General features: G+C 43.3%; 1 protein-coding gene across 2 annotated transcripts in view; it reads left to right on the top strand.

The window, feature by feature from the left end:
• The window catches only part of LOC144823402 (NXPE family member 1-like), a 455,053-nt gene extending 449,241 nt beyond the window's left edge, over window positions 1-5,812 (top strand). For both annotated transcript variants that reach the window (XM_078681877.1, XM_078681878.1), the window contains one exon: window positions 3,910-5,812. In XM_078681877.1, coding sequence (XP_078538003.1) covers window positions 3,910-4,445 — 536 coding nt within the window. In that variant the 3' untranslated portion in view covers window positions 4,446-5,812. The remainder of the gene's footprint in view (window positions 1-3,909) is intronic.
• The last annotated feature ends 8,907 nt before the right edge of the window (window positions 5,813-14,719 follow it).

Here is a 14,719-nt window from a genome sequence, read left to right as displayed (position 1 = left end):
GGAGGGTCAGCCTTCCTCGTCCTCTATATTCTGTGCCTGCGTTCATTGCACAACTGCAGCACATATTTACGAAGTGGTTCATGCGCCGCACTTTGAACATGATCTCCCTTGCTCTGGGCATACGTTGGGCATGCGGTGCATCAGACAGCAGTTCCTGCACCATTTTTAAGCTTGTTTGGGGATGGAATATTTTCGTGTCCCAGCAGGGCACCATTGGATGGCATCGCCCAGCTCCTCCTTGACTTTTAGTGCCCCGGTCACTGGCCCCGGGGCTGCTTCTCTTGATAGTGCCACCTCCATGATTTCAGCTCTGCTCTCAGCCAGTTCATGGAACCTAGTCAAGATCAGAATATTGTCCAGGTATATGCCTGTGTAGGGCTGACAACCTTGAAACTTGAATCAATTGGGCCCTGATTTTATCGGGTTGAATAATCGTGGCACAGGTGATTGACAGTTTGTGTAGGTGTGCCTAAAAAGCATCTACAGCAGACTTGTCATCGATTGGCGCGCTTGTCTCAGTTTAAATGTTTCATAACTGGGGTTAAGTTGTGGGTCGGAATGTTGGTTGAGAGCTGCCACCACTTTATCAAAGTCATGGTCCCCTCCTGGGTTGGGGAGGTGTTCTTACAAGTCATATAACTCTGCACCACCCCGTGGAGCATCATGGATCTCTTTACTGCCCTGTCTGTTTCACACTTGTAACAAAAATAGTTCTGAAGGCACCCAATCCACTGACACCAGCATGAGACGGCTGTAGTGGGATCTACTAGTTGGCTGAATGATGGCAGGGTGGCACACTCCGTGGGGCAGAAGGCGGCATTGAACTTGCCATTGTCCAACATTATCCTGCAGCCAGGTGTTGATAGTGTCTATTTCCCCACTCGGAGCTATGCAGCTGTGTGATGTGTGTGATTTATGTGGCAGCCTCAGTTGCTTCTCCTTCTCAATTGTGCCTTTACCCCTGTAATGTTACTAGTTTGACCCTATGTGTAATGTGGCACATGTAAAAAGTTGGGGAGATGCTGGCACAATAACCTAAAGGATAAAGAAGCGTACAAAAATGCACTTACCACGTATCACCAGAAGATCAAAATTGCATATAATACTTACATCACCAATCAAATTGGCCAGGTTGGAAATTATTCTGAAGAGCATTTTAAACACTTAAAAAATGTATTAATCTTCACAGATGCTCTCTGATGTTTAGACTTTGCAGGAATTATAGATATTCTCTGTTCAGAATCGTAGCTCAGATTTGAGCACAGTATCGAGATGGCCTTGGTTGCCATGACAGATCCAAAGAATGCTCTCTGGATATCAAGGCTCCATCTATGCTTGTGCTACTAGACCTTTCGGCACTGTGTTGGCCTACTAGGTTGCTTCAAAGACTGAATGAGCTATGGATTTGTGGGACAGTCTGAGAGAGGCTCTGAGATTTTTTGGAAGATAGATCTCAAATCATCTTGTTGGGTGCTTTCAAGTCTCAGGCCATGCCGATTGACAAGGAGGTCCCACTTTATTTGAAGTATATGTGGTCCCTCTTGCTAGGATCATCTAAACATTTGGTTCTGAAATTTGTCTGATGCTGACGACACTCATCTGGTCATCTCCTTTGACAAAGATATGGACAAAGTGAAGGAATGCTTTGCCAATGCGATGAAAGCAATAGCAGAGTGGATGTCAAATAACTATCTTCAGCTAAATACAGAAAAGACAGAGATCATGTTTTTTAGGAAAGCCCAACAACTCTGGACCCTGATAAGTGGCCTTCAGAACTAGGTTATTCCCCTACTCCCAGACCGGTTGTAAAAAATATTGGCATTAGGCAAGATCAAGCTCTAACATTGAAAGAGCAGGTCATATTCACAATAGGTACCTTCTTTTATGTAATGCTCCTCCTGTATAAAGGACTTCCTTTTCTCCAGCTTGTGGCTAGGAAAACCTTGGTGCAGGCTCTCATTGTTAGCAGGCTGGACAATGCTAATGCACTATTAGCTTTCACCAGTGAGACATTATTGTCCAAATTACAGGTCGTAAAAAAATCCAACAGCAGAGCTCATTTTTTATCTTCCCTCGAGATATGCTTTTACCCCACTTTTGAGAATGCCACACTGGCAGCCTATCATAAAGAGAATTATATCTAAAATCTGTTATTTAACCCACAAATCTTTAATAGGGAAAGGTCGTAGCTACTTACACCAGAAGCTCAAACGCTAGTATCCCCTCAGGATCCATGGATAAAGCTTTACTTACCATCTCTGCATCCAATGGTCAAGATATGGAGTAAGGTATTTCTCGTATCTGGCTCTCACTTATTGCAATAACTTGCCATTCCACATCTGTACTTGTACTAACATCATTACATTTAAGAAATGAGTAAAGACTGATTTGTTTTAACTTAGTGTTTTGCTCCTTTTTCTTGCGGCTGGCCTCAACTCCAAGGTACCCTTGCAGAGGTATTTTATGTACAATACCAAATTAAATTAAAATAGCATAACATAACTTCCACCGTAGACTCACTGCCTCCAGACGACCACTGTGTGACTACCAGTGCCAGGTACCCAAGATTCAGGATTGCCTTTATTGTCCTTCCCTTATGACTGTCAAGGGGTAATGCCCTGCAGCAGTTAGGACCATTCACTCTGGTGCTCTTCAATCAACAGCCACCTTACAGCGGGAACCACCCATCATGGGCACATTCAAAGACCCACATACGTCGCTAGCCTCAGCCTAGGACTCCCTGCAAGTCACGTGCTTAAACAGCTGATGATTTCTGTGGCTGCGATGTGGCACATTGCTTCTAGGTGGCCGTGTGGTGGTGCTGCTACAGGATCTTCAGTGGCCTGAGCTCCTCCGTCCGTGTAGCCCACGTCCATGTCAGTGCAGCATAGTAGACACAGAGGGGCACTTACTGGGATAAGGGGTCTTGCCCACACGCTTGCAGGTGGTGCGCCAAATTCATGTGACAATGGACGTACTGCACAACAACAACTCCTCCTGCCAGACAACCGCTCCTCATGGCGTACCACACCAATTTCATCTGAGATGTCAGGGAATTCAGGCAACTTCAGAATATGAGGCTTGACTGGCCTTGATGCCAGTGTAAAATCCTGCACTGGGTGAGCAGGCCACAACAGGTATGGTGGAATACACACTACATAGTAATGCACAGACACTGTATGCTGGGTGGTGCCGAGGGATGGCGAGCAATCACTCAGCCTTTATTTATACCATAGGGCCGGGCCCAGCCCCCTTGTTGTGCGTTTGCAACAATGTATGATAAGGGTCAGGTGGCACTCTACACTTGTGCTCCGGTTCAGTTAGGGTCTGGCTTGGCATTTTCTGCTGGACTGTTCTTATTGGAGCATTGTTAAGACTATTTGCATATGGTTGCATCTAAACTGAGGTGGCATGGTTGAAGATAACCAATGGACTAGATTGTGGCTGTGATTAATTCAAACATTCCACCAATCACCTTGTTGTTGCTGCAGTCTTGTTGGAAGTAAATTATTTTCCAGGATGAGAGAGGAAGAGACTAACCACAAAGAAATATTTTTCCTCTGGAGAATTATTATTTTTTTTTAAATCGCAATGCATTTGACCCTACTTGGCAGTTTTTGCAGAAGTAAGTTTACACATACTTGTTCATACAAAAAGAAATGAATTCAAAACATTTTCTCAAAGTACATCTAGAAACCTATGACTCTAAAGGGTTACTTATCATAGCTGGGAGGTTTTGTGAATTCCACAAAATGAGCAGATCTGTGTCCATCTGAGTTTGCAAACCTTCAGGTGCAGATTAACTATTTTCATGGAACTTGAATACATTATCTTGATTCTGTTGGATGAATTGTTGTGTTATCTCCTATATTAAACGTTAACATTTTAATTTTTATATTTCTCTATCAGCACTGAAGTATTTCAACCTTCATCGCACTGGTCTGGAAACCAAACTATTGGCACTCGACATGGAGAGAAATATTCTAGTGCAATGGAAAAGACACGGGTACCCATATATCGCTAGCGCTCACTACTCAGTTAAAGATGTGAGCTACATCGCTCATGACATCGACCAACTCAGTGGAGGTGGACACTTTGTCATCATCATCAATCTTGGCCAGCACTTTCGTCCATTTCCAATTGAGGTCTTTATAAGAAGAGCAATGGATGTGAGATTTGCGGTGGAGCGCCTCCTCCTTAGAAGCCCTGATACAAAGGTCATCATCAAAGCTGAAAATACCCGGGAGATGAATATTAATCAGGAGAGATTTAGTGACTTCCACGGTTATATACAATACCTCGTGGTGAAGGAGGTCTTCGATGGTCTTAACGTGGGTGTGGTTGATGCTTGGGACATGACCACTGCATTTGCCACGGATAACGTTCATCCACCTGAGACTGTGGTTATGAATCAGGTAGATATGTTCTTAACTTACATCTCCTAACATGTAGCAGAACAATTAAATTAAAAGTTTCATATGGGGAGTTTAAGGGAATAACAGATGGTGAACAATTAATGGTGGTCCACTCTTCATTATTCCTGATTCTGCTGTAGGACAGCTGGAATCTACCTTCTCTCAAGTGTTCTTCCCAGGCTTGCTGGCTTTCTTCCTGTCCTTCTGACGTCTCCGGGACACAAAAGACTTCCAACTCATCACCTACAACTCCCGGGCCCATCTTCACTCGCTCCTGACCCCCAATGAGCGCCTCCGCAGTCCTGAAACCTTGCAAGTGGTTTTTGAACCCTTGTAATCAAGCTTTCAGTCTCCTTGCAACTACAAACAAAACTGTTCGCTCTGGAATTGAGCTGATCACTTGAACGATAAGTGCAAAATGATGCTAAATTGTCTTTTCATACAGCAAGTATCGCCACCTGTGTGTCCGCGAGGCCCCGTCTGCTGTCTGTGACACCTGGCCCAATCTTCGCACCCACAACATCATTATTAGCGGCGCTCTACTCTCTGCCGCCGAACGTCTCCCTTGCAAACGGGATTCTTGCTCAACTTGAGAGAAAAACTTCAGCGGGACATGTTTGGAACTGTATCCAACCTGCGCTCATCGTGGTTGGGCTGAACTTTGGATTATCCCAAGTCTAGCTCGACCTCTAATAATCTATTAGAGCTATTGACTTATAAGCACTGTTTTTTGTTTATTCTTTAAAAATTCGTAACTCCGGTTCAACTTATTGTATTTTGGTATTTTGGTCTTGTTTTATTCAGAAAATGTAATCTATATTTTTAACTCTGTGTGGACTTTTTTTGTGGTGTTCTCAATGTGTTAGTGTGTGTGTGGGTGGGGTTTCATTAGTCTCCTGGTGGGGACTCGGGTGTGATATCATATTTAGACTGTGGGGACTTGATTGCAGATGGTACTGCAGTCTTAAACATACTTTGCATTTAAACATACTTTGCTCACCAGAAGCATATACTAGCAGCAGAAAGGACAGACATTTCTAAGTAAAATCTGCATAGCCCTATGTTTATCCCAATATTTCATTCAAATTAAACTTTTCTCTATATATTAATTCAAAACTTTATTTCCATGAAGCTATTGAATTTAGACTATTTGGGTCTAAAATTGTTAGTGGTTTTTTAGCATTGCTAAAAGCAATTTGGGTCAGTTTCGAATCCCAGATTACTTAAACATTGCCATTTGATCCTTACCTGCAAGAAAGAATGATGATGCAATACAGTGTGTAGTAGAAAGCTTTATTCGATTTTAAAACAAGCATAAAATCATAAAAGCAACAATCATAATATACAATTTCATACACGGTCATAAGAATACAATAAAAATAGAATTAAACATTGTATTTACGTTTAACAGAGTAAAGTCTTTCGTAACTACAATTGCTAGGTAAAAAATTGTTTCCGCGGAATACTTGTATAATACCAGACATAATTGCTATACACACTTCAGTTTTCAGCTATAGGAATTAATAAAACACTGGAACTACAATCATGTTTGCGACGCGTTTTCAAACAGTTTTTAAGAAACATAGCTATGCATTTAGCATTTGATACTGATTCTAGATGTTGTAACGCCATAAGAGCTGGGCGGCATCTTCGCAAACCCTGGGATAACAATATTGGAATAATCCAACGCTTGCGAGTTGATTCATAAAATTTGCAGAACAGAAATACATGGCTAGTGGACTGTTCAGAAGTACCATCACAAGGACACCGGGTAATTGAAGTGGACCATTCTTGTCTCTTTGGAAATGTAACCAAACGGAAAATCATATTGAGCCTAAACCGTGTCAACAAATATTTTTCGTAGCTGGTCAGACAAAAGGTGAGATACGGTTGAATGCCCTGAGTACATTGAATAGTTAAAATGTGTCGGTTTGAAACTTTATTAATTTCTTGGGCTATACGTAATTCCCTTAAATGTGACAAACATAACATTCTCAAGGTCTTTCTTGTAATAGTAGATAAAATAGAAGGTTCTTTAAAATATATAGAAAGATCCAAATCCTTAAGAAAGTTGTGTACAAAGGAAAACCACGGAGTATCTGACCAGTTGTCTAGGCCCAAACAGTCTGAGATTAGTGCACGTGTTAGACTACACTGCTCCGTTGACCTAATACGATGCCATAGTAATATTTGCAGAATTTTAATATGATCAGCAATGTAATCCATGCCCAGTTCGATATGACAAGCAAACGTTGGAGAGCACTGTGGGACGGCCAGCAAGAAACGAATAAAATTGTTCTCTACCCTCTGTAAGATGTCCACGGGTACGTGGCCCCACACCCCAGCACCGTAAACAGCTACGCTATGACATTTTGCATAGTATATTTGCATAAGTTCTTTTGGGGGAGGCTTCCCTATTTTACGCGCAAAGGCAATAAGGGCAGAAGTAGCTCTCAGGAATAAGAGATGCCTACTAACAATGGCCGGTTTCCAAGAAGAAATGTTATCAAATAAAGTACCTAAATATGGGTAGATCTTGGTGCAATCCAACTTAGCTTCTTCAATAAGTATCGATTTTTTCTTGGCTGTCTTTTTACCAAAATGCATAGCAAAGGTTTTTTTAATATTGACCTTAAGGTCCAGTGAGGCCATAAATTTGCAGTAGGAGTTTAACTGGATCTGGAGTTGTAATGGGGTTCGCGCCATAATCACAGCGTCGTCCGCATAAAGTAACGCAGGAATGGGACGAAGGGCGATAGCTGGTAAGTCCTGACTCCCCTCTAGCATGGCCTTCTCGAGACCGTTCGTGTAGAGGTTAAATAAAAAGGGAGCCAGAACACATCCCTGTCTGACTCCCTTGGTGACTGCAAAAGGGGGAGTAAGCTCACCGTTCACCCCAAATCTCACCCTGGCCGATGCTTCCGAATACAACTCACGTAGGAAGGATATTATCGGTGGGTCTGCGCCCAGTTCTGTTAAGATTGACCACAGCCTTGAATGTGAAACACAGTCAAAAGCTGCGGTCAAATCCACATAGACTAAGTGGAGATTACCTTTCTTAGCCTGGGAATATTTCCCAATAAGAAGGGAGAGATTCAGCGCCTGCTCCACTGTGCCCAGGCCCTCCCGGAAGCCGTATTGCAGGTCTGTCATGATGTTGTTGTCCTCAGACCAGGCCCGCAATCTATCTAGGATCAAGCGACCAGCGACTTTACCAAGAGAATCCAGGAGGGAAATGGGCCTGTAGCATGCAGGATTATTGTGATCTCCCCTCTTAAAAATGGGCAGCAAGGTAGAGGTTGACCAAGATTTTACAAGACCCCCTTTTAGAGCTGCTTCAATTACTCTGGTCAGTACCGGCGACCAGAGCTCCTGCGTATGGGTATAGATATCCAAGGGTACGCCGTCTGAGTTAAGATTTTCAGCTAAGAATATTTTTGAAAAGTGAGAGACCCATTCCTCTGCTGTAATTGCTACCTCAATACTGGGGATAGGGTTCACATCATTCAGGAAGGGTGAATTGACCACTTTCCAAAACATTAAACTATCCTTTCTATTACAGCTCTCGTGAAGCTTCACCCACAGGTCTTTTTTCCTTTCTTGCCTACATTCTTTTTTAGCCAAATTATAAAGCTTTCTCAGCTTCCTAATTTCAAGTTGATCCCTCTCGGATTTGCGTAAGGCTATTTTTAGGGTCGAAAGGGCCTTACGACATTCAGAATTAAACCACCCTTTTTCATGCGAGAAATTCTGCTTTTGTTTACAAAGCAACTCCTTGCTAATTACCTTAGTGATATTAATAAAACTGGTCAAAATATGCTCTGCAGAGGAATGCAAATTTAGGCATGTTTCTAGCATAGGAAGGGCTCTGGTAATGACCTTAGTTGTGATAGCATCCGGATCTACTTTGGATCATTTAACCGAATAGCCATTGATTTTATCTATGCTTATGGCTTTTTGATTTAATAGCCCAGGGTTACCAGTTGTATTACGTGCGGTTTGCACTGAGATGGTGACACTTTTGGGGAAATGATCACTACTAATATCATCTTCGGTTAAAAATGTAAGCAGCTCGTCCTTCATATAATTGGAGATCAAGATGAAATCAATTATGCTGTTACAGCCCCTGCCGTGAAAGGTGGGGGAGAAGTCAATTGGGGGTTCAACTAATTCATTTGCGTACCCCAGTCCTAGGGCAAAGAACTTTTCATTTAGAATGTTCCCAGCACTGGAGTGTGCGAAATGTGTTAGAGGTCTCCCACCCTCATCTACAATACCACAATTTGGATTATTATGTTCTTTACATAAAGTAATATTAAAATCGCCACCCCATATCAATTTAAAAGTCGAAGAGGAACATCTATTCCGGTGCTCGTCTAAAACAGAGGTTATCCTATTTAGAACTTTCACAAGTTCAGGTGGTGACAGATTGTTATAGAAATTTACCAGAAAATATGTATGCACTTGATTCACTGAGAGTTTAAGTATCTGATAGTTCTCTTCAGTTTTTATTTCAACAATTTCCTTAAATGGGAGGGTATTAGATACATACACTGATAATCCTCCCTTGGGTCTACCAAAAAGGGAAGGACGTGCACTTGAGTAATACAATCTGTACCCCTGAAGATGGATAGCAGTTACCGACCATGTTTCCTGGCAGCATACTATATTATGATTTCTAATTATTTCTAGCCAGTTGAGTTGGTCGACTTTAGGACGCAGGCCTGCTATGTTCCAGAATATGATGGAAAGAGTCAAACTACTAGATGATAGTACCTTGGGAGGAAGATACGGTTGTTTGGAATGGATTTGGGTTTCCGCAGTTTGACCTTGAGACAACGGAGAGGGATCTTGTATTAGGTTCCGAGGCCCTTCAGTCAAGATACTATTTTCCAGGGTCTTGCTTGGAAGATCACTGGAGGGAGAAAAGCTGCCAGAGTGGTCCTCAGATAAGGAAACCTTTTGAGATACGGTCAGCTTGTCTAGGGGGTGCAGGTTAAAATTATCCAAAGTAGTTGGGGTGGTTGTTAGTCATTCTATATCATCTATTCCTGACAGAATGTTAAATCGTTTCTGGGTGGGAATCAGAAATGGTCTTGTAGTCAATTGATGATTAAAACTGCATTCCTGGGTAGGAAAATTACTCCATAGTGAGGGATAATGATTACCTGGGGGCTTGAAGTGATAATTCTGATATTGGAATGAAGGTCTATAGTGATCGATCTGATATAAGGGTAGGGACCTAAAGCAGGCATCCTGGTGTTTGGATGGAGGTCTGAGGTGATCATCTCGATGATTAAATTGAGGCCTAAAGCAATCAACCTCACGTTGGAATAAGGGTCTGATGTAATCATCCTGATGATGGACCAGCGGCCTGGGATTAATAGCAGGGGTTATCAGATTTCTGGGATAAAAGTAAGTCAAATCACGGGCTGTAATTGCATTACTGCCATTGGGAGGAAACCAATCTAAGATATATCTTACTGCCCTGATATCTCTAAAATGTATTATAATGATATCCCCGTAATATTCTTTATACTAGGACCTAGCCAGGTAAGGCGCCTGACGTATAGAATTTCGCCATTCACGTTAGGGGGAAGTGGTCGGTTTTTCCTGAGCCAAAAAATGACATTATTTTTTAACTGATTTTGTTTTTCATTCTTACCATCTTTACCATCCTCCAAAACCGGGACTCCTGTGAGGACCACCACAAGTGGAGCTGCTTCCGGAGGCAGTTCCACATTGTGCCTCTTAGGAAGGGATGGCCTCACAGAATCTTCATGGCCGGTAGGTTTTTGAAGATTTCCAAGAGGATTAGGTTTTCCACCCACCTGGGCCACTTTATCACTATTTTTCGCCTTTAGCCGGGATGTTTTGGAGGGCGTTGGTTTTGGGGTTTTGGGGTTAGTTTGGGTTGTAGTTTTAGCCACCTTTTGATCAATAACGTTTGGGGATGATGCGGTAATTGTGGACACTAGTGGGGGCACTGGAACACCCTTAATTCCTTCTTTGATTTCATCAATTGCCTGTTCTAAGTTCCCCAGCTGTTGGGCTATATTTTGTAGTCTCTCTACTAAAGGCAATGTGAGAGATCTGAACAGTTTTTCAATGCTTCCCATTAAATCAATACCAGATGGATCTAGTAATGGGAAGGGTGATTCAATAGCTGGTGCGGGTAATGTAGGTGCATTAGATGAGGAGCTCTTAGATTTGGCAAAACCAATGAGACTGATCTTATTTCTCTGAGATCTACTACCCCCCTTTCTCCTTCTTTTCGGGGGAGGGACTTGTGGTCGTGGGTTTTTTGAAGGATTATTACGTTTTTTAGCAGTCTCTACCAATGGTAATGGTATATCTACCAAGGGTTCTACCTCTCGCGTCATGTTACCTGAAGAGACAGAGAGGTTTATGAGCAAGTCATTATTTAGATCGGGAGGAGGGGTTATGTCTTGGAGGAGTAATGGAATGCTATCTCCAAGCGATGTATCAGGACCCTCGCTTTCGCAATACGTACTGGGAAACGGAGACATGGCTAGCTGTAGCGGGCCCAGAGATGAACGTTTGTTCTTAATTAGCTCAACGGAGCGACGTCTCTCGGCCCGTCGTTCAGCGAGTGCGATGTCCCTATCGGTTCCTGTAGCAGCCCTAATGAAATAATCATCTAATGTCCCTTGTTTTTCTCCTCCACCCACTGAGGATGTTACTATGGGGGCAGGTGAGGTCATTATGCCAACTTATGGATACCTAGCCAAACCTAGCCAAAACACACTGAAGCTATAATATAATCACAGACCAAGCTGTAAACACACATTACACAATACTCAAATAGTCATATATACCACGAGAAAGCTTAGATGGATCTGGTTACTGGGGACAAATGCGTGTACTAACAGTCAGTCAGTCCATGCCCGTGGATAGCACATCAAAGGGGGGAGGCCCAGCCCGGCCTACTCCGGCCTGTGAGGGCCTAAGAGGGCCTGCCCTTTGCCCGGGCTTCACCCCGTGCTCTGTCCCGCGCGCGTCTGGCGTGCACGTGGCCCAAAACAATTAAAAAGGAGGAGGAGGTGGGGGCGGGAAGAGGACCAGCTGCGGCAGATTAAGCAACGCACTGCCCGCTGGTCCTCGCAGTCCCGCTGTGGTCCGGTGGCAAGTCTCTTCTGCCTCCTTTGCAATCAGCACCAAAGTCACCCCCTCATGAGCGGCTCCCGCGGAGCGGGGGCCGCGAGAAGCAGGCAAAGTCCAGGGAGCAGGAACGGCAAGCAGAGCACACACGCAGGTCAAGGGCAGCAACACCCCTCAGCAAGGACGACAAATCCAAAGAGGTGAGGGCCCTCAGCAGGTTTATTGAGCCGGGAGGTAGGGGCGGGAAGAGGACCAGCTGTGGCAGATTAAGCAACGCACTGCCCGCTGGTCCTCGCAGTCCCGCTGTGGTCCGGTGGCAAGTCTCTTCTGCCTCCTTTGCAATCAGCACCAAAGTCACCCCCTCACGAGCGGCTCCCGCGGAGCGGGGGCCGCGAGAAGCAGGCAAAGTCCAGGGAGCAGGAACGGCAAGCAGAGCACACCCGCAGGTCAAGGGCAGCAACACCCCTCAGCAAGGACGACAAATCCTAATACAGTGCTAAACAATATAAACTGATTTGCTCATTTTTGGCAAGTAACATAGGGGCATCAATGGCCATCAATGGCAATTGTTACAGTTTATTGCTTATACCAGAAATGCAAAACCTTTTTACTTCTTTGCCTTTCTTTAAATATTACTATGCAACATGGGATATGTTCTTTTATATGATTGCTAGATGTGTGAGAGACTTACTTTGTTTGGACATAGAGGCTACATTCTCCCTGCAGCTAACTGAAATAATGTTCTGTTCACAGCATGGGTAAGTTTATTTTTAACCTGAAAGGTATGTTCTCATAAGACTAGTGACCTTCTTAGAGGATATATTCAAATATCGCATGAATATGTAAGTACATTTAAAACATTTGAATTTCTTACTATAAAAACATCTCCTAAAGCTTTCCAGAATAAAACAGTTTGTTGCCATTACCAGGGGTGGGTGAACAAAAACCATAACAAGCATTGGCAAAGTGGAGAGAAGTATTGTGCAGTGTCCTGGAGTGTCATGGAGTAGGGTGGAGTGGTGTAGCGTGGAGGGGCATATAGTTGGGCATTCTGGAGTGGCATAGATTGGAGAGGAGAGTTGTGGTGTGCCGTTGAGTGGAGTGTCGTGGAGTAGAATGGAATGTCATGTCGTGGAGTGTCGTGGTGTAGAGTGGAATGTCATGTCACGGAATAGAGTGGAGTGCAGTAGAGTGTCGAAGAGTGGAGCAGCATCAAGTGTTGTAGAGTGGGGTGGCATAAAGTTGTGTAGATTGGCTGTTTTCTGACACGATTTTAGAAAAAAGAGAAAATTGGCCACCATCTTTAATTGGCAAAATAATACATGAGCTGTGTATGTACTTGAAGTCAAGAAAACATCCTATACGAGAATGAGTGCTGAAAATATGACTTCCAGAAAGGTTATGTAAAGTGAACGATACATTTCTTTTCCGAATAGATAGAGCATGCTTTATTTAAAATATCAAAGCTGCGATCAATGCGTGGATCGGTCTTATCAGTGGAAAAGTGAAAGAAGCCCAATCCCCCTTGTAAGGAAGCCCAAAACTAATATCCTACCACAAAAGCCCAGCTTATGGTAAACATGGAAAATTGTAAAAAGAGTAAAAAAAACAGAGCAAAAGGGGAGATGTAAATATAAAGGAGCTGCGGAGGGTGCTGGAGCTGAGTGATAGGGTTCGAGTCTGACAGGAGGCTCAACATCCTGTGATTGGCTTTGGGCAGGAGGGAGGAAGCAGGCAATGGAGAAGCTAGGGAGTAATAGCTAGAGCAGCCAACTTTGAAGCTAGAGAACCGCGTCTGACCCTGCCCTGCAATACCATCCGAGTGCAGGACAAAAGTAAACGAAAACCATGCAGTCACCAAACATGCAAATGGGGGAGGGACAAATGCTACATTAACATGCAAGCACAGGCAAACAGTAACAGAGCAGGAAACAAAGAGAAAAATAGTCCCCTAAGGAACTGATAAACAAACATACTCTAATTTTACCGCAATTAGTCCCTGCTCCATGGGAGGAATGGAAGAGAAAAAGGAGGGACAAAGAGGCAGGAGCAGACACCAGCAAGCAAAGAATTTTAAATGACACTGGGCCCGATTCACAGAAGTAACTTAAGACAAAATCCTAAACTTACTACCATTTTGGTATTCACAGAAGGCACTTACTCAGTTTGGTATTCACAGAAGGCACTTACTCATTTCAGTATTCACAGAAGTTATGAGTCCTAACTTTAGGACTCCTAAATGCCTTCTGTGAATACCAAAAGTCTTAAAGTTAGGATTTTTCTCGGTTTAGGAGCAGTAAAGTTAGGACTCCTAACTTTAGGACTCCTAAATGCCTTTGGTGAATACCGAAAGTCCTAAAGTTAGGATTTTTCTCAGTTTATGAGTCCTAAAGTTAGGAGTCCTAACTTTACTAGTCCTAAACTGAGAACAAACCTAACTTTAAGTCTTTCGGTATACACAGAAGGCATTTAGGAGTCCTAAAGTTAGGAGTCGTAACTTCTGTGAATACCGAAATGAGTAAGTGCCTTCTGTGAATACCAAAATGGTAAAAAGATTTGGATTTTGTCTTAAGTTAGTTCTGTAAATCGGGCCCACTGACATAGACAAATGAAAAATAATGGCAAGCAATAAGCGGAGTTGAACTCCACTATGCATATACAACAGGTCGCTAAGCAGCAGCGCAAGAGCTTTCTAGGTTTAACTTACAAACATTATAGCCAATGCTGAAGAGCATCTAACAAAAAACTGCTTCAGTCATGTGTTGCCCCCCAAGAGGTATCTTCCTTTTCTGGTAACCCCTATAGTCTACTCTAATCATGAGGAGATCCAGCTAGCTTTAACCCTTAAAACACAGAGTTACAGATAAAGATTGAAAACCAGACCACCAAGTGTTTTGTGGCTTCTCGGCTGCCTGGAAGAACGAGAACCATTGTCCTTTGTGTAGTACTATGGTTCCTAGTGCTCAGAGGACACCATACAAAGCTCACAACTGGGGGCCTGGACAGTCTCTCACATGGTCCTGTTCCCTATTGTACTCCTGGCCATCTTCCCTCTCTTTCCAACTCCAAAATGGCAATCTCCTGCCTGTGGTTTGAAGTTGCCTTTTAATGCAACTTCACAGCTCTTTCACTTCAGATTTAGGTTCTCTTTTCTTTTTCCTTTGCATCATGGGTGTTCCCCC

Source organism: Lissotriton helveticus, chromosome 3_1 (assembly GCF_964261635.1).
Source record: "Lissotriton helveticus chromosome 3_1, aLisHel1.1, whole genome shotgun sequence".
Classification (NCBI taxonomy): Eukaryota; Metazoa; Chordata; class Amphibia; order Caudata; family Salamandridae; genus Lissotriton; species Lissotriton helveticus.
This window is presented reverse-complemented; position numbering and strand designations above follow the sequence as displayed.